Raw genomic sequence first — 21,168 nt, 5'->3', positions numbered from 1 at the left:
CCATAAAATATTGGAAAACGTTCCATAAAAAACATCCAAATGTTCCATAAAACTTCGGAGAAAATCCTTAAAAAAGTGTGAATGATCCATAAAAAATATCAATATGATCCATATTTAATGTAAAATTTAGCAACACAATTGTAAAAATGTACCGCTTAATTTCTAAGGAATGAGCATTGAAATTGTATGAATTACCCATAAACATATTGCAATTGATCCATAATACATTCAGCAGTGAGCCTTAAACTAAAGAAAGTGATCCATAGAAAATCATGTTTGCGCACTTAAAAATATATCCATGTTCGTATTAATGGAAGCAACTTCCTCAGAGCAGTCTCGTTTTGGACAGTTTGAAGCTGAAATAGGTTTTATTAAACTAATATAAAATAAAAACCAATCTTAATGCTTATAAGGTGGCAAAAGGAACCAAGAAGTCTGTCTCAAATAAACCACCTAGCAGAAATAATGGAGTGAGGAGTGATGCCGCAACCGAATCTGGAAAAGGAAGTACCAATGTGGTCAGCCTGGAAGAATCCCTAGACCAGTTGCTGCAGGAGAAAAGCGCAAATAAGAAAGCGCTGTAGGAAGAGAAATTCCTCCATGAAAAGCGATAGGAGGCTGAACGGGAGATTTTCAAACCGAGAGTTATCTTCCGTCACTCTTTCAACAAAGATTTGGCTAGATTTAGCATTTAGGGATTCAATTATTATTTTAGTTAAGCACGCAAACGATGTAGAATGAGCTACTTACTAGTTACTTAGGGTAAATCATGTATATAGCGTTTAGGAACAAATTGTAGGTTACCAGATTTTAGGATCAAACTGTAGTATCTAGATTAAGCAAATATAGGGTTATTAAATTCAATATTTGCACGCATTCCACCTCCAACTAACCTACTTCAGTAGCTACATAGAGGTAACTTTAAGACCAGAAGGTCCCGAAGAAATGTGCTCAACTTTTTGGCTAAGCTCTGGTACTATCTTCGGTCCCAAGCTTATCGATGCACCCCTATAAAACACGAGAAAATCCACGAACCCCTCATTTTACCTGTCAAACTTTCATAGCTAATCAAAACAAACATTGTGTAGTACTATAATTATTATTATTATTTAGCTTTATTTAGGAGGCTTTCAGCCTTAGGCTGGTTCGCCTCCAAAAAGTACTATAATTTTGACTAGAATGAGGTACGTTAATCGATTTGCTTGGGACCAATAGGCAAGTCAAGTAGTGAGCCAATTTAAAATTGTTAGTTTCGTATTGATTGTTGGTAGCTATTTCACTACAAATAACTACAATTTAATTAAACGATAGGTATATTAACAAATTTAGGCAATTAAAATAATTTAGCTGTAAAACGTTTTTAAATGGTTTGGAATTGTATCTTCTTTTCCTCTTTTTTTCTCGTGCATACTCCGACCTATCTAAGGTTCGGTTCAACGGAACTGTGAGTTCACAGTTCCGTTGAACCAAACCTGACGTCTGTCATTTCTGACAGCGACCGTTACCGTAGCTCTCTGAATCCCCCACAGGGTTGTCACTGGACTTGGCGGTACAGTGTTATCCCGATATTCCGAACAGCCATGATCCATAAATTAGACGTATATTATTCACGTTTTGGACACTGTATTATTAATTTTGATCCATAAACCATGAAAAATTGCTCCATTACTGCTTAACTACTTAGATTTACTGTCCTGCCGTGTTTTTAGGTAGATGTGCGGAGCGATGGTCAAGCGTCTAGAATTAGCTTCCAAAAGAAGCTTCTATAATAATCTTCTTAAAAAAAATGAAAAAAGGTAGGTGTTCCAGTTGTTGGTAGACGTGCTTATTTTGGTGTGTTCCAATTATAGTCTATATCTCGGTCTATATACATATGTTTTTTTAATTTGATCAATAAACCTTGGAAAATTGCTACATTACTGCGTAGCTACTCAGATTCACTGTTCTGCCCGTGTTTTTGACGTAGAACTACGTCTTTGTCGACTATACTGGGGTGCAAATCAAAAAATATGTGTGGTGAAGGAGTGTTAGGTTTTGAACGCTTGTAACTTTGTCATTTATGGATGAAATTAAAAAACAAATACGCCAATCGATAGGATATTACATTACGAACCTGCTGAAATAAATATTTTTCTGTATTTAAACTATTGAAAATGTACAAATGATAATTTTATCACTATTTTCATGAAATAAGCCTTTTTCCCAAACCCAGTCATCATAAACGAATACCACTTGGTTGGACATCATTCTGCTTGAATATGAAAAGATATAAATCAGCGCTGCTCTCCTGCCTCTGCTCATTTCCGCTTCGGACGGCGTGGCACTAGGTCCTGCAGCAAGCAGGACTAAGGCAGCGGCTAAAGGTGGATCACGGCGGGTCCACCACAATGAGGAATGAGACTTGAAAAAACGTGCATGTAAAACCCCCTTCCCCTTAACAATCTCTCTCCCTCCCCCCTTAACAATAACCCAAAAAAGACATGGACTTTGACGATCCCTTTTTTCCGTGAAATAAATTTTAACCTTTGCGTGTCTAACGTCTGAATTTGCATAGATTTCAAAATTCAATTAGTTCTAAAAACATAATTTCTCAATCTTTTGCTTCACAACAAATTGTATTTTGTCGGGAATCTATTGAAGTTTTTGAATCCATCTGAAAATGTTTGGATCAAAACATGGTTCCGGAGCAGGGGCGTCGCCCTAACCTCAATCTACCTGGTCAACAACTCTCAAAACGTAAACAAACAAAAAGATATTGCTTTGAATCGATACAAATTAGTGAAACTAGAGGACCCTATGCCTTTTGAGGCCGATTTTAATTTAAATATGGCTCTAAATAACGTTTCCAAAGTGGTTTAACAGGTAAAAAGTGAGGTTACGCGACGCCACTGTTCCGGAGTTATTCCGGTTCCCGTTGGGGTCACTTTTGGTCGGCATTAGGCTTTACTGTTGTGTATCAAGTATACACACGATGAACATCATGTTTTTTTTCTTTCAAATTGTGTAATTGGACCAATGGCAGCTATACCGACGGTCCACGATCACATTGGACATCCCGGAAATGATCCGGTGCCCCGGGGAAGTGGCCAATTCTCACCAAGAACCAAAACCCATCATGCGACACATCAAACTTCATGATTTTACAAATCTTGGCCGGTAAAGACCTTATTGAGAGTCCATGGTCACACTAGCCCTCCCGGGAATGTTCTGGTGCCCCCGGGGAAGTGGCCAATTCTCAACAAGAACCAAAACCCATCGTGCGACATATCAAACTTCATGATTTGACAAATCTTGGCCGGTAATGGCCTTATTAAGAGTCCATGGTCACACTAGTCCTCGCAGACATGTTCCTGTGCCCCCAGGGAAGTGGCCAATTCTCTACAACCCATCGTGCGACATATCAAAATTCATGATTTTACAAATCTTGGCCGGTAATGGCCTTAATGAGACTCGACAGTCACACTAGCCACAAACCACAATTATTAGTAAAAACAGAAGTTTTTACCTTAATTTCTTCCCGTACCAAAACTTTCAAATTTGAGAAAAGAAAAATGCTTGAAAGACATATTCGATGATATTATGTTGAAGAAACACACACCACTGGACTGTAAAAGTAGTAGTAGTAAAATTTCGTTTATTTCTGTTGATTATGGTGTATACATTGATTTTACATTTCAATTGATTAGCCTATCTGACTCTTCATCTTTTGGAAGCTAATTCTAGGCGCTTGCCCATCGCTTCGCACATCTACCTTAAATACACGGGCAGGACAGTAAATCTAAGTAGATAAGCATTGGAGCAATTTTCAAGGTTTATGGATCAAAATTTAAAAAAATAGTGTCCTAAACATGAATAATATACGTCTAATTTATGGATCATGCCTATATTTTTAAGTGTGCAAACTTGATTTTTTATGGATCACTTTCTTTAGTTTAAGGTTCATTGCTGAATGTTTTATGGATCAATTGCAATATGTTTATGGGTAATTCGTACAATTCCAATGCTCATTATTTAGAAATTTAGTGGTACATTTTTACAATTGTGTTGCTAAATTTCACATAAAATATTGATAATATTGATATTTTTTATGGATCATCCACACTTTTTTAGGGATTTTCTCCGATGTTTTATGGATCATTTGGATGTTTTTAATGGAACGTTTTTCAATATTTTATGGATCGTTTTATCAATTCTAAAGGTGCAAACTTAGGGCTGCCAAACCTTACAACTTCATCCGAGCTTATTTGTGATACGGTACGATACAAAAATGAATCATCGCCAATAGGTTCAAAATTTGCATTCTTTGCAACTTAACCTAAACATTATACGACGCAACTCATTATTGTATAAAATGTTGACTTTATCAGTAGCAATTTACGATTATATTTGTACGCTGGTATACGATTTCTGGTTGTCTGGGAAGCGCCATTATCTCTTTAAGGCCTGGGGTCAATCCAAGGGATGTAAAGCAATCGGTCTCCGGTCCATGAGTTGATGGGTTGATAGGTAGGGTCCATGTATAGGAGCTGCCTACCTGGCGTCGGTAGCATTGGTACAAGCTCCGGTACCACGTTGTGTGTTCTAAAATGCGTCAAATATCGTAAACTTAGCTTGGACTTGACGAAGAATGGGAAAATTCATTGACTCGAGTGAGCACCACAGAAACAAAATAGCCATCCTCACCTACAACAGATTGACGAATGAGAGTAATTTCTTCCAACCAAGTGACTCTGCAAGTAGACTCGGAACTGACAGCAAAAGGAGGAATGAAGGATAAACTGCACGGCCAATGAGATCAACCCAAATTTGAGTTCAGTTTATTTATAATCGCAAAAAAGTGCAAAACCTCAGCAATGAGTAAATTTGCCTCATGTTTTTCCAGGTTTTCCTGTTTTTTTCAGGTAAAAATCCCAAATATGAGAAAAGTAAGGATTGGATTCCCTCAGCCTATTGGTACTTACCCTAGACTGAGTAAAATTTGCATCAATTTTGCTCATTTTCCGGCAGATTTTTTAGATTTTCCACATAAAAACATGAGGTAAATTTATTCATCGCTGAGTTTCTGCTCTTTTTGCGATAAGTAAACTGAACTTAAATGTGGGTTGATCTCATTGGCCGTGTAAAAAGCAGTCAAAAAATTTTCCGTACTGACGGAAAACCTGATAGAATGGGTAAAAACCGAACGTTAACGATTCAAATAACCGGGTGATATGTATTTTGGCTCAGGGATTTAAATCAGTTTAATTGGCCACAGCAGTTTTATAGTATTTGCGTGACGTTTACGTTTATGTGTTACAGTATAATACTTTTTTTCGTGTAAATACCAATTTAAATGTGTCAATTTATGTTTAAAGCTACAACATAAAAAATATTTTTTTCTGCAAAATTCTCACTCAGCTCACTCAGCAGAATGCAATCGTAAAAGGCTCAGCATGCAAAAAAAAAGTGAGTGCTACGCTCAGCTGTATGTTTTGCTCAATTCTGCGTTCATCAATGAAATTATAAGCCATGAGAATACAAATGAAATCAGTGCCGCTCGCACATGCTACTGCTCGTTTCTGACATTGTAAGCGTTTGAGTGAGTAGTAAATGCAAAACGAAACGATTTTCTCATGCTGGATGTAATAAAAACCCAACAATTCAATAGTTGAGCCGTCAATCAATCAACTTTCTTGCCCACAGCTCCCCAATTATGAAAAAGATTAAAAAAAAAAATTACCAAAATATTAATATTAATATTAAATATTAATCATGGTCATTTTCAGATACACGGCAAACATTCCGTGTATATTTTTCCTAGAAAGAATTCTACAATTTTGTCTCAAACGTCATTTCGATCAAAAGTGACGTTTTCGTGATACCATTTATTGAAAAATTCCAAAGATGCTATTTTGAAGAAAAATACTAGATCCGAAATGGCCGAATGTTTACAGAAATATTAATAATTGCCATAACCAATAATCATGAAAAGGTTGTGACAAGCATTATATTTTTGTTCACTATTTGGCCTGGAAACTGCTCTCATAATTACAAAGAGTTAGTTTATCTAAGTGTAATACCACCTGAATAAAAGTTCAAGTGCGTATTTAAAAAAAAGTAGAATTTCATTTCAATAAAGTTATTTGAAGACACCTAGGCGTTAAAACATTGGAAAAGGTGAGAAAGAGGTTTTGACTTTCGTTCTTCAGAATGGTCCCTCTGTGCGCAGGTTCAGTATCTGACATCTGATGGATCTTACGTAGCCTGCTGGTTCTTCGTCTGATCTTCAGTTTGGTGGAACTCCAGGCAAACTAAAAAAAATGTTACAATTAATGTTAGTTCCGTTTCTTATCATCCTCTGTTCAGGAACATCACAGTGAATGTTAGAAGTTGACCTCGCAGACGATGCAATGGTTTTAATCTTTTTTTTTTTATTCCGTGCTCTGTCTATGCTTTCACCTACAAAAGAAAGCATTTGCATTGATTTTTATGTATAACATGGTAGATCCTCTGATGATGAATCCCACATAATTGTAAGCGAATCTTACATCCCACGGTTTGGTGCAGTGATACTGCCCTAATGTTATGAAGCAAATGGTATATCAGGTAACTACCAACACTGCTGACAAGGCATCCGACGCATATTGTCATACGGTCGCTATATGATAAATGAAAATCGGTCGATTATCAAGTTCAATTCCTATTGATTTTGTCGTGGGATGTCGTGGGAGATGGTAATAAATCGTAATTAGGTGGCAAAAAATATATTTATTCCGCAAAATCAATAATTACGCAAATATTTTGCGATCTAGTATGTATGAATGTGTATTGATGTTTTGAACAACTGTGAAGAACATTTCAAACCAGTAGAAGTTTATAGAAAATTATTATAAAGTAAAAACTTATATTAAGGGCCTTTCCACGAAAAACATTCCATATTTCAAAGAGATGAAGAAATAGACACCTATTGTCTTGTGTTGATATTTTCTAAAATTTTGCCGAAGGCACCCATCATGAATATAAAATTGTTGAAAAAATAAATTTTATTATTAATCATTAATCTGTCAATGTCAAAAGAAGAAGTTTTTCATATCCAGAAACTTTTCCATAAACATTACTAGTCTAAAATGCCAGATTCACGAGATAATTACTTTTGACCGTCTTTTCACAGTTCTAGACCACTGTGCGACAGCTGACTGTTCTTACGCTAGGCCTGGCAACTGTGTCTTACATGGTAATCACCACTCAGTGTCAAGTTGCTAAACAAAGTAAATCAGTGCATTAGCTGTGCAAGACTCTGTTGTAAAGATGGTACCGTAATATAATACAGCAGATGACTAGCGCCACGTGGTGAGTGAATTCTGAGCTGATCTGTTAAACTTTCGGAAGGGTTTGATCATCTGAGCAACTTTAACGAAGACAGAAATTTCGTAGATGGGGCGACCCCGGCGTTGTGGTTTGAATTCATATATACCTATACCTCTCACGACAAAGTCACGAGTACAAATCTCACCCCCAGACAAGTCACGAATGACCCAAGAGCGTTAAAGCGACTATAAAAAACATAGCTAGGCAGGATCTCGTGATATAATACAGCACTTTCAGGAGCTAAAGATGTGAGTAAATTTTGAACTTATCTGTTCACCAACCAAACAATCTTGGTCACATGATCAACTTTGCCGAAGACAGAAACTTTATACATGGACAATATCTCATGTTATAGCAGATGCAGTATATTTACATGTATAATAGCGCCACGTTATGGAAGAATTCTGAAATAATGTGTCCACCAATCATACCGGCTCCTGAACAACTTTGCTGGCAACTACAAGTTTGTATGTGGCTATGATATGGAGATATTGTATGGTAAGCCTGTAATCCCAAATCCCATACATTCATAAAATAAATCACATAACTAGTGGAAACTATCCATGTAAATTTCACATAACTTTTATATGCTCCTATAATTGGAAATTGCACCACTAAATCACATGAACGTTATTAAATTTATTTGATGCCTAACATAGAATTTCTTATGTTATGTGATAGTTAGGGGTTTCGATCTAATTTCCGTCCTACTAAGCACAACCTGCGCTTTACCTCTCTTGTCTGATCGAGTTTTAACAAAAAAATGGAATATTTCTGTCAAAGATGACTTCTAAATGTATTCACCTTTCCAGTTCAGAGTCACAAATTGTTGAGATATTGTTTAAAATCTAATACTGCTTCTTGGTTCTAAATTCGTTCTACGAGTTTCAATTTCGTCCTAACACATTGAAACGCCATTAGATTTTCTTCGTCCTACGGAGCGTAAATATTCATACAATGCGCTCTAACAGGATTAACTAACGCATCGGAACAAACCTATTATTGATTTGTGCAAGGTAAAATCATTTATATTATTGATCTTTTCTGATCGATAGAACGAAAATAGGCGATTACGACGAAGTAGTGCTCTACCCTATTCAGATAAAAATCGTAATTTTTGTTATTGGAAAAATATTATGTGCGTTCCTAATAGAAAATAAGTGAAATTTTACAGTGTATGTTATTCTATCACCTTATCACAGTATGCTCCTTCCATATATGCGGTGAATGGTACCGTACACTCACCGCTGTTTTTCAGCTGTCCTTCAACCGATTACGCTGTTTTTTTGTATGTGATTAGTGTCACCCAAAAACTATTTATCTACAGAAAATCAGCTCAATTGGTTGAAGAACAGCCGAGAAATAGCGGTGGGTGGACGATACCACCCTCCGCATATATGGAGGGGTTACTGTACAATCTCTCTTCCAGACTTCACATAGTGCGAAGTAAATTAGCATGTCTTCTAAATTGACTAACTTTCTTATTTAATGTTCAAATGGAGTACTGTCTTCAGCACTTATACGACGAGCAATACCAGTGGAAGTCGTTCCTCTACGACAGCACGAGTATCACCAAGCAGAACGGTTGTTGTGGCGAGTGGCGCAGAACGATAACTACCCAGACGAAACCAGGGCCCTATAGAACAACCGAGATGATCCACGGCCGGACAAATGGGTGAGTGTCGAAAAATGCAGCCCTCTGTACAGGTTATCTCCGTTTGCCGATGAGCTCGGTGTCATCAGGGTGGAAGGTCGGACAGCAAATGCTCGGTTCCCAGTGATATTGCCGAAAGATCATCCGATCACGAAGTTGGTGCTGAACGACTACCATTGCCGGCACGGACACGCCAACCGAGAGACGGTTGTCAACGAAGTTCGCCAGTGATTCCACATCCCCAACTTAAGGTCATCAGTGGACAAAGTGATGAGAAGCGTTGCAAGGTGACACGTATGTGTAGACTACCTGGGACCGCTAGAAGTGGCCGTTGGACGTCGCCGAGAGAAACTTTACGTGGTCGTCTTCAACGTGTCTGGTCATCCGAGCCGTCCATCTGGAGGTGGCCCACAACTTGTCTACCGACTCGTGCATCATGGCCATCCGAAGGTTCATCCGCAGGCGAGGTTCAGCGGTGGAGATCTTTTCGGACAACGGCACTAACTTCGTCGGTGCTATTAACAAGTTGGTCGAGCGGATCAAGAACATCAACAACGAGTGTGCCGATACGTTTACGGATGCACACATTAAGTGGTAGTTCATTCCGCCGTCTGCACCCCACATGGGAACGAATGGTGAGGAGTGTCAAGGAGGCGATGCGGGCGCTTGACGATGGACGTAAGCTCAATGACGAAATATTGCTGACGGTGCTGGCTGAGGCAGAAGGATTCGTCAATTCTCGTCCGCTAACCTATATGCCTCAAACTTCGGCGAATGGCGAAGCGCTCGCGCCGAATCATTTCCTTCTGGGGAATTCGTATAATGCTCAAGATCCGTTGAGAATTCCGACGAACTTGGCGGAAGCGTTGAAGAGTAGCTACCAGAGGTCACAATTCCTGTCGGAAGCATAATTGAACCGTTGGCTACAGGAGTACTTCCCAACCCTGAACAGACGATCCAAATGGTTCGAAGAAAGCAAAGCGGTGAAGGTTGGAGATTTGGTCTACGTAGCCGAGGGTAACCAGAGAACCTGGATCCGTGCGAAAGTAGTCCAGGTGATTGTTGGGAGCGACGGCAGAGTATGGCAGGCGGTGGTGCGAACAGCGGTAAGGTAAGGAACTGAAGCGACCGGTCGTCAAACTGGCGGTAATGGATGTCGGTGGTGGTGAATCCTATGTGAATCCTGAAGGATCCCCCGAGGATCCACGGGGCGGGGGATGTTCTGGCATCACTGCAGCACTTCACTCACACCTTTGGAGCTAAGTGCGTTCCTACTCGTCGGCCGAGAAACGTCAACGGCGAAGTGAACAGTAGAAGAAAGAATAGTTATTGGATAGGCAGTTTGGAGTTCACTGCAGTTAATTTTTCCGAAGAATTAGGAAATTTTTGTAGAGGTAAGACGGAATTATTCTTCGTCAGGTTGAAATTATATTATGCTGTGCGATTTAGGTTCTGCTCTGCTACAAAATTGTCCCGTTGGGTTCCAAGGAAGTGAAGCAGAGTAGCTTTTAAATTTTATTAAGAAGAAGACTGATGTAAGTTAGCTCTTATATTGTTTTGCATTGTTTATTACAAATAATTAATTACAGCTGTGAGCTTTTGTCTCATCGGGAAACGGTGTCTGCTGCAGAGATTTTTCTCTTTAAACCATCCGAACAGATTTATTGTTGACATTTGTAAATGATTATGATTCAAGTTGAAAAAACATAGAGATTTTATGCCTACGGAAGAAGAGGTAGTAAATCTATTTTCACTCCCGCAGGTTTTTCCCCTAAATAAATTTTAAAAAAATGATAAAATACAAAATATTTCCTTCCTTTTAATTAGCTAGGGGTGTGCCAACGATAGTGAGTTCACCATATTGCATCTTCATTTTATTTTAGCAACCTTATCTTTCAGCAGACGCTCTGGACAGAAATTTCAACATATGTCTACAACTACTGACTGGTTGTGGGTGTATGGGTGTATGGTTTACCTTCCCGTCTAACATAATTCCTCAATTCCCGATACATTTATGAGGGGTCGTAGAGTTCTCTGCATCTCTCTTAAGTAAATGTTGGACTAACATACTTTTCCTATCCCTATCAGTTGTAAGGACGTGGCCAGGACAATTCTTAACTGTTGGAGCGGGATATGTCTTTATCTGGGAGAGAGTAATTATTTCCTACTATTTATTATCTGTTCAGTGATAGATATCCGTTGTGCTCTTAATAGTTTAGAATTCGTACCACCTACGATATTGTACAGCTTGTTCGTTGCTAATGCTAATGCTAATTGGAGTGCTGTCTTCAGCAAACATTTTCAGGATAGTTTCACTCAGGCATGGAAAATCATTTCCATTCATTTCATGAATTCAGTGACATTCATTTGCCTCTAACTTTTTTCATCAACAACATTCCGCAAAATAGTGTATAGAGCTTTTGTAGGTTTTGTTATTAGCTAGAGCGAGCAGAACTTGCTACTGTTTTTCAGTGAATGTAAAATACATTCACTGAAAACAGTAGTGACTTCTGTTCGCTCTGTTTTGTCATGCATAAGAGATACGGATTTGAGTTGTTAACAAAAGTTGTAGCTAATGACAAAGCCTATTAAAACTCCATACATTTTTTTTTACGAAATTCTGTTGATGAAAAAAGTTAGGGACAAATGAATGTAAATCAATGCACGAAATGAATGCAAATGATTTTCCATGCCTGGTTTCACTACTCCAAAAAGTAATCATTATCTTCAAAACCTACAAAAGTGATTTCCCCCATACTGTGAAAGTAAAATTTCCATATGAAATTTTACCAAGAAAGACGAAATTTTTTTCTTTGCCAGGGGATGTTTATAGGCATTTATCCAACTTTTATAACTATTTTCGTTGACGACATATTTCCGCCAATCTGCTTCCTTGCAATTTTTCATTATGCCCATTGCTTTTATAAATCTTCCAGAAACGTTTACGGAACGTATCCTATGGCTTTACCCTCCCCACTAACAAACCTCCAAACTCCTGTGACACTTATGAGAGGTCGTAGAGCTCTCTACATGGTCTAGGTCTTGTACCACCTACGAATTTGTGCCTCCTTTAGCTCAGTCGGTAAGGGCACAGCTACAATGTAAGACCATGCTGCAGGTGGCTGGTGGTTTGATTCCCTGCGCATAGAGTATGATAGTACCTGTCACACAATTATACTGACCTACCACTCATTGTAGCACGGAAACTACTCCGATAACTGTGGGCTCTCCTCACTGTTGAACTTGATCAAGGTTAATAACCTCTGATTGACATCAGCAAAACGCTGTATGAAGGGCCAAAAACGAATGGATGGATTGATTGGCAATTCGTCAATTTATTTGCTTGGGACAGTTAATAATCTCCTTCCAACAGCTTGAGCAGCCAATTGGTCAGAAAAAGAGCAATCCAACAGGAAGATGCACCAATGAATGGAGAGAAGAACCCGGACTTTATCAACGAAATATTAGCAACAGGGAGTTGACATCTTCACTCTCCCCATCCAAATCGCTTCAATTGGGTGCCCTGATGGTCCCTCTGCATCCCGAGTTTTTAATATATATTAATATGTATTATAATAATCAGATAATCAGAACCATAACGTCTAAAACAATATGTGAGTCGATTGAAGTCTGCCGAAAATAAATGAGGGCTAAGTTGATTCTTAACATAGAGGCGTAGATGCATAGGTGAAAAATAAGAGAAAGGAGAGTCAAAGGTGTTCATGCTACACAATTTTAGAGTGGTCCAGAATGTCTAAGGACGATTAACGATAACGTAACTCTGTTTACAGCAAATTCGATTTCTATTTCGTATTCATGTTCTCTATAGTATTATCTTACAGTTAAACATCGAAAATTCGAAAACCGATCAGCCAAGGAGCGGATTTTTGATCTCACGCTACTCATTAGCTTCAGCACAGATGCCTTTCCAACAATTTTGGATACTTTTCCCCAGCCTTTCGCAAACTTTGTAGCGGAATCCACTGCTTTCACATGTTTTCGCAAGTATGCTTTCGTTAGGGCCCAAAAAGTTTCGGTTGGCCTAGCCTGGTGTCGTGGATGTGCAAACCAATTGAAAAACAGTTTGATTAAGACGCAATCATTTCCGTTCAAAATTTCGATGCGCAACATAAACGAAAAACAAACTTGTAAATCAAAATGACATTAATGTATTCAAAGAATTTCCACCGGATCTCAAATAAACATTCCTAAGAAATACCAAATGCAATAAGCTCAACAGATGCAAACAACAGGAAGCAATATATCAACATAGGACTTAGGAAGAATTCAGCATAAACAATATTGAATTCTATCTGCGCAATTGGTTAAAAACTAACTGAAACTGAAATATACATTATTCTACAATCGCAAGTTAGAGTGTTATTACCTTCGAATGCCAGCTCCTTGGGTACGAATTGGACCTTGTTGGCTTTATACCAGGCTACCGTGTCCTTGCAGTAATGAACCGACGCCAAATCCGGCTTTAAACAGTACTGAGGCGCCGTGTTTGCGTATCATGAGTAACAGACGCTTGTTTAAATACTCACGCACGTAAACATTGGTTGTCATTGTATCCGTTGTCACAAACGGTTTTGGAAAGCATACCACACTCACAAAAGGCTTGCCAAACCATAGCATTTTTAAAGAAATTTTCGGTAAAAATTGACTTATCCGCGTCGCCATCACGAACGGTGTATCACAAGGAAGAGTTTTGTTATCAAATTTAACGTATGATTCAACCACCGATTTTCTGCACAGAAATTGGTCGTATAACTTCCGAGCCCTCGGTTTGACGGATGCGGCTTGGTTTTCACTCCGCTCTGGCTTCTTCTGCTTCTTATACGTCTGTAGACTCATTCTTGCCATGGCCTGCTGGACATTACTCTTCGAGGATCCCACTTTTTTAGCCACGTTTCGAACCGAAGCACTTTTCTTGCGAGTGAAAGCTTGAACGATTTTCCGGTCCAGATTTCGGTTTATGTCCAGATTTTTGCTTGTCCTGGAAAGTAGCTCCATTACCATACTTCCGAATCGTGTTTCGAACGGATCCGATGCTTACAACCTTCCAATTTCGCTAATTGACTCAAATAAATGTTGGGGATAGTACATTATTTGTGCACGATCTGTTTGCACTTTTCCGATCTGTTTGCGTTACGGAAATGTGAAGAAACGACACTTGCGATACACGAAACTGTTGGTCGAAATGTAAACAATGATTCAGCGTGATAATCAGATGTTTAAACGTCATCTGAAACAAGCAGGGGTGTTCCAAAGTCGTGCTTAGACATTTTGGGACACCCTTATATGCTAATGCAAAAATGGTACATTCATCGAAAGCTCTCAATTAATAGCTGTGGAAGTGCGCTTAGAACACTAAGTTGACAGCACCCAATAAGATAAAATGCGATAAACATTAAGCTTGAAATGCGAAGAAAAAGAACAAGAAGATGAATTTGTGCAACTTGCTCAAATTATAATTATTATTATTATGTACGTTAACTGCTTAGTTTCAAATTCGCAATAATCAACACGGGCTTGTGCTACAGTTACCGTCAGCTTATTTCATCAAATATATAATACAGGAATCCCCCAAATAGTGCGGTCCATCCACCGCTATTTCTCGGCTGTCCTCCCACCAATTGAGCTGATTTGCTGGCTGGTGACTAGTACATGGTTGACTAGTAGAGCGGTGTGGAGCGGCTTAGCTGGTTTTGAGCCAAACGAACTGTCAAAGCCAGAGCCAGTCGAGCAGCGCTTATCTTGATTGCATTGGCCGTGTTGCTAGAAACCACCTAGACATAGGTTGCCAAGGCAGTTTTTTTTTTAATCCGGTCCTCTCTTATACAAGACCCTCTCTATTTGACACTAATCACACACACACAGTCAGCTCAATTGGTTGTAGGAGAGCCGAAATAGTGGTCACTGGACCGCACCACCCACCGCACTATTCGGGGTATTCCTGTGTAATGTGTCTCAGTGGGATTTGATAACATCACCGTTCAATTTTGCAAAAAACGCGTTTCGCTAGAATTTTCTTTTTTTCCATATGTTTGATGACACATATTGAAAGGTATCATATTTCACGACTAATTTCATGTACTATCATTCTGAAAAGTGCGTGCAAAATAAACCCATCAACGGTGCCTGTTGAACACTGCACCCTAATTTAGTCTACTTTCGTCCGTAGGTAGCTACTACTGCCGTCACGGCGCACAATGGCGCCAAGCTGGACTTTAATCAAAAAAATTGTTTATTGGTTTTCAATGGCTTGATTTTTTTTATTTTTATATACATATTGAATAATGTTTTCCCACAATATCACAACATTATAAAGAAAATAATTTTTTGAGCAGCTATTCTAAGGTGAGGAGGTCGGGAAATTCTGTGATAATTTGCATAAAAAAACAAGAGCAAACCTCTGTCATTGATATGAATATATCTTTTCAGCTAAATTTCCGATCTGGGTCAAAATGGTTTTAATTTGAAGGGTTTCCATACAGCTTATGTTTGCCATTCGATTTATCCCATACAAGTATTCCTTCTCTTTCCTACATTCGATAATAAATGATAAGGCATGCAGAAAATTGCAAATCTTAATGTTTAAGGAGCTTGTAAATGTTTTGAAACAGTTCGAAAAGATCGCTTGTAGCTCACAATGATGGAAAATTATTGAACTTTTTGGAAATGTACATGTTGTTTTGCCCCTTTTTGCCCCAAGGTATAATTTTTCAAAAAAAAAACTTTGAAGACGATTTTTCAAAAAAAAAAACATTGGAGACGCATGGTAGTTCGTAGCACAAAAGGATTTTGCGATGCATCGTGCGATGCTTTGATTTTTGTTGGTCCACTTTTCATAGAGATGATGTGTGACGATGAAAATTGTGTATTACCTCAAGATAAATCAGATATATCTTAGATAAAAAGATAGAGTTATTATCCTCAAATACGTATATTTACTCTCAAACCAAATTAATTTGCTTCATTCATCGTCATTCAACTGTCATCGCTCTCATAGCTGGCCTCGAATTCAGGCTTACTATAATTTTTCTCATCAAAAATTTATAACGAATTCGTAGCGTTTTTCTCATGATGCTTTCTAGGCATTGTCATTGCGAATTCTCCGAAGCTCCTTATTCATAATTTCTTGAGCTTCCTCTGAAAGCTAACCAATCGGTACTGATGCTTCGTGAATTATCTAATGTCCGTGAATCAACTACTTATGGACCGATGTCGGCATGTGGTTCCAGTCATGAAGTTGGACGTACAGACGGCTCATGTTTGTGTGTTTGTGGCATATTTCGTAAACTTTTCAGAATCAATGGATTCTCCACTTGAAAAAGCTTTTGACAAGGTCCGAAATCTTATTATCAAATTCAAGTCGATATGGGTGATTGCCGAAGATATTTCCGCATTTAAAAAAAAACGCCTGGCGGTGTTGCCAGTGTTGCTTGTGCCAAAACCAGGACAAGGTATATCAACGTGCAGGCCAAGTTTACTGAAGAACTCTGTCTGAATGCGATTCTTGTTGCGATTATATTCTTACATATGACCTGATTTTACCCACTTGCAAAAGCTGAGCCTGTAGGCGATATGCAATAAACATTCAAAGCAACGAATCCTGCAGTGTAGACTAATGATTCCAAATTTTAAGTAGGCAGTTTCAATAGGTTTTTTCACAATGTTTTCAATATCATTGAAATTTGGCTTTTCACAGGTAACATCGATGTAAAGATGAAGTCAGCGTAATGGCATTAATGGTTTTAGTGTCAATCATAGTCATTGAGAGTTTATATTCGATACTAATCACGTATTCTCACACTTTTAATTTGAGCTGTTTAATTGCGCCAATCATGCGCTCATACTCTTCCGTTGTTTGCTCTGGAGTTTCCTTGGCCAAATATATCGCGATTGGACGGCAATACCGAGTGGAGGAAAATTGTTGTCCCAAATCAAACATTCCTCTCCGAATATTCTCAGTGGAACAATTAATGACAAAAAATTGACGAACATGCCTGAGTATAATCAGAAATTCTCATGTAGTGTTACATGAGAATTTCTGATTGTACTCAGGCATGTTCGTCAAGATCCCATTTCACATAGAGGTGAAAACGCGTGCAACCCTTTTGAGGCGAAGAAATGATTTCTGTTTCGAAAAGTATGGACAATCTAGAAGCAGTGCGATTAAGGACTTCCTGCAAATCAACTGTACAGCGAACTTTTGATGTATCAAAATAAGTTTCAGGAGGGTAGCACAGTTTTTTAGCTGCTGATATTGATTTGTACGATGGGTACACGATCTTTGGTGTTTCACGGATGATGTTATATTTTCGTTTTGAAAACATAGCATTAGTAAAAATTACCAATGCCTGTTCATTTGATATTTTTGAAATTGTACCAGATTTCAAAACATTCGCCAATTCTTTATTACCTTCAGCCCGCATTGTCATTTCCGTTGCAAAATATAGCTCACCTTAAATTCAAGAAAATACTAGTTTTAAAAAACAAAATTATAACCAATTAAAGTAATTACTCACTCGAACTACAAGCTCGTCTATGAATTGATCCAACCATTCTGCATTTGCTGTCAGAAATCGTTCATTCATTCGTTTTGCATTGTTCCAGCGACATAGGTATTCGCGATACAAAGCGCCGATTGTAACATCGACATCCTGATAAATTATTTCCACATGTCTCGTTATGTATTCGCGAATTGATCTGAACTTTTCCTCGCAACTGCCCAGAACGTGTAAACCACCTAGTATGTCTTTTCTTTTTAAGAAAATTTATATAACAATGAAAAGAGTTTAACTATTGTGTTTCCAAATATAGTTTCAAATCATGACTTTTTACCTGGTGCTTGGGAATTCATTTTCAGTAGTTTTAAATTCAATCAATCTAAATCCGGTCAGCGGATGCAACACACCGGAAAACATACATGTTTTGATTTTCGAAGAAGTTTATCAGAATCACCACATTTTTTAAAAGGGCTGCACTCCCAAGCAACATTGCAAGTTTTATTGAGGTTTTATAGCATACTATAAGTCTAAATCATGGTCTACAGAACCCTCATAAAACCCAAATTGCTACTTGGGCTGTACTCTTCACGGACAAAAAAAGCTACTCACCAGGTGAATAAAAGCTACTCACTCCTCATAGACCATTTTGACGTTTAATCGTCTCTCTCTGTCTAGCACATGGAGATAAATCGATTCTTTGTTTACCCACTAATCTGTATCTTGCTTGCTCACATATCTGTAGTTAAATGGTTCAGTAATGTGCACGGATGAGATGGCAAAAAGCTGTTTTCGACCATGCGCACGTTACTCACTTTTGTCGAAAGTGGATCTGCTCACTTTTTAGTAAGAATTTTCCTGGCTTTTCCAGGAAAAACTTCTCGAATATGTGGAAAATCTGAAGATGCTTCACTCGGTCTATTAGTATAAACATACATACGTACATATTGTATATGACTCACCCGTACTTGCGCGTTTCTGATCGAAAAACCGTTTTTCCAGCGGTTTCAAGTAAGGTGATGAGGGGGCGTCCATTAAGTACGTCACACTCTAAGGGGGGAGGGGGACATGAAGAATCGGTGACAAACAATGCATTAAGTCTAGGCAAAATGCATTTAAAGGGGGAGAGGAGGCATGATTTTCCCTCAATATAGCGTGACGAACTCTATGGATCGCCACTTAAAGTACAAACATCAAAAACGGACGCAGCATTTTAAAACCACTATAAAATGAACTTTCCATCAAATTCAGACAACTTTTGGATTTTTGTCCGAGATATGTATGGACGGTGTCCACTGTGCGGCGGCTAGGTGGAGTCAATCCCACTGGTGTAACTCATGCTGTAATGGAACTCGCTAAGTTCATCTGGTAATTTTAATATTAATGAAGATTAGGCATAAAACTACGGCTTCACAGTTACGTTCTTGTTAGTTGGAGTATCCCTTTTGTCGGTGCTGGACACGATTCTTTGGAACAATGATCAAAAACGGTGTTGATTCGCGTTCGGTGAGTAATTTTGAGCTGAAAGCAATCAACGACATCGATAATCGAAGATTCTGCCACGGGTTGAAGAGTTTGTTCCTGGAGTATTGCGCAAACAGCACAATCCATGGAGTTAAATACTTTGGCTGCAAGCGACGTACACTCTGCGAAAAGTAATATATGGCCAGTTGTGAAATCCTAAAGTGCTGGTAATCTGAACGGGATGTTTGTGTTTCAGGATCTGGTGGGTGGTGACGTTCCTCATTTCGGTGTACGGTTGCAGCCGGTTGATTCAGAACATCTATCGCAAGTGGGATCAAACACCGGTGATTGTGAGTTTCAACGAGAAGAGCACTCCGGTTTGGCAGATTCCATTCCCCGCGGTTACCATTTGTCCCGAAACGAAAGCCAAGGCAGAATATTTAAATTTCACTACCATGTTTCATCAAATTAAGAACGAAACCGACAGGGAGCAAGTGACCACGGAAAGGTGATTTGATATTGTTTTAGAAGTATTTCAGTTCTAAGGATGAGCATGATTTTTTTTTCAGTTGGGATCGGTTTCGGGCAGTGTCTCAAGTTTGTGACCCACATATCACGGAAAACATTCCGCTGAATCAGACGATCGATCATGAATGCGTGAATTGGTTGAAGAATGTATCCGTTTCCAAAAACGAGATGCTGATGTATTGTAAATGGCGCAATAAAGAAATTATGTGCGATGATAGGTTTACGGAAACACTGACAGAGGAAGGGATTTGCTATACATTCAATTCATTGGCGGCGGATGATTTGTTTAGACTAGAGGAACTACATGATGATTATCCGTATCTTCAGGAGAACAGATCGTCAACTCAGTGGACCCTGGAAAGTGGTTACCGTGACGATGCGGATATCGATACCTACCCTGTGAGGGTGCTTGGAGCAGGTGCTCGAGCCGGTTTAAACATTCTACTGAGATTGCATGAATACGATTTGGACTATATTTGTCGAGTAAGTTTCAAAGTGTAATTCCTTTAATCGTTGTTTTATTAAATATTCCATTGATTAGGGTCCCGTACAAGGATTCAAAGTTCTACTACACACGTCCGGGGAGTATCCTCAGGTTTCCAATCAGTACTTCCGAGTTCCACTCCATCAAGAGGTAATCATCTCGGTTAAGCCGGAGATGATAACCACTTCCGAAGGTTTGCGCGATTATGCTCCGCATCGGTAAACATAATTCTGACTCAATTCATCTTCATCTCCATCCGCGTATTCACAATTTCCCATATCACCTTTCTTTCAAAGTCGGCAGTGCTATTTCAACTATGAACGTTGGCTTAAGTTCTTCAAAGTGTACACGCAGCAGAACTGCGAACTGGAATGTATCACCAATTACACTCGGCTGGCTTGTGGATGTGTGAAATTTTCGATGCCCCATGACGACCGGACGGAAATCTGCGGATCCAGCCAGATTGAATGCTACAATGCAGCCGAAAACGAGCTGCTGAGCCACGACGTGAAGCACAGTGTGAACTCGAGCTACGATTTTCGGGCTAAATGTGACTGTCTGCCGTCGTGCACATCGGTACAGTATGATGCGGAGATATCGCAGGCGGATTTTAACTGGAGGGATCTATTCTTGGCATACAAGAGCCCTCAGGATGAGTTTCCTGGGTAATTGCCAAATTAATAACAACCACATTAGTCACTAATTGAAATCAATTACAGAATCCAACTGGCCCGTCTCAAAATCTACTTCAAGGAGGCACAGTTTATAACCTCCAAACGCAGTGAGCTGTATGGTGTGACGGACTTCCTGGCCAACTGCGGTGGCCTGCTGGGATTGTTTATGGGCGTCAGCCTGCTGAGTCTGGCGGAGATTATCTACTTCTGTTCGATTCGTCCCTTTACCATTCTGAGGTTCTACTGGACCAAGCAGACTCAGCCGAGCGCACCGTTCATCGCACCGCTGTTTGTAATTGAGAAATCAAAGGCGAATTAATCTTGATTTGGAAGTTTAAAGTATTGTTTGAAATCAAACGTGCGTAAATTTTCACTCAAATACATATTGCATTAACAATTAAATTATAATTTTCCACCAAATGGAATGTTTCATGTCTAAGGATTGATTATGTTTTAAATTGAAGAGCGTGGATTTTTTTTCGGTAAACATTTATTGCTTTTGGT

General features: G+C 39.0%; 2 protein-coding genes across 2 annotated transcripts in view; both read left to right on the top strand.

Moving 5' to 3' along the window:
* Positions 1 to 21,168, top strand: part of LOC135708738 (golgin subfamily A member 6-like protein 22) — a 422,081-nt gene that overhangs the window by 322,260 nt on the left and 78,653 nt on the right. The window lies entirely within an intron of this gene.
* LOC135708781 (pickpocket protein 28-like) lies at positions 10,083 to 20,983 on the top strand. The gene is made up of 7 exons (XM_065230921.1): positions 10,083 to 10,112; positions 18,946 to 19,169; positions 19,235 to 19,486; positions 19,548 to 19,989; positions 20,048 to 20,208; positions 20,287 to 20,655; positions 20,710 to 20,983. The coding sequence occupies exons 1-7, from the start codon at positions 10,083 to 10,085 to the stop codon at positions 20,981 to 20,983; spliced, it is 1,752 nt and encodes a 583-aa protein (XP_065086993.1).

The sequence above is a fragment of the Ochlerotatus camptorhynchus genome, unplaced genomic scaffold (assembly GCF_037179485.1).
Source record: "Ochlerotatus camptorhynchus isolate MF236.1 unplaced genomic scaffold, CSIRO-AGI_Acam_v1.1 ptg000334l, whole genome shotgun sequence".
NCBI lineage: Eukaryota > Metazoa > Arthropoda > Insecta > Diptera > Culicidae > Ochlerotatus > Ochlerotatus camptorhynchus.
This window is presented reverse-complemented; position numbering and strand designations above follow the sequence as displayed.

Excerpts from the sequence above, each read along its gene's own strand:
- LOC135708781 (XM_065230921.1), top strand. The coding sequence starts at position 10,083 with ATGGCAGGCGGTGGTGCGAACAGCGGTAAG. Across the intron at positions 19,990-20,047 it reads ATTTGGACTATATTTGTCGA|GGTCCCGTACAAGGATTCAA; the intron begins GTAAGTTTCAAA and ends TCCATTGATTAG. Across the intron at positions 20,656-20,709 it reads CCTCAGGATGAGTTTCCTGG|AATCCAACTGGCCCGTCTCA; the intron begins GTAATTGCCAAA and ends AATCAATTACAG.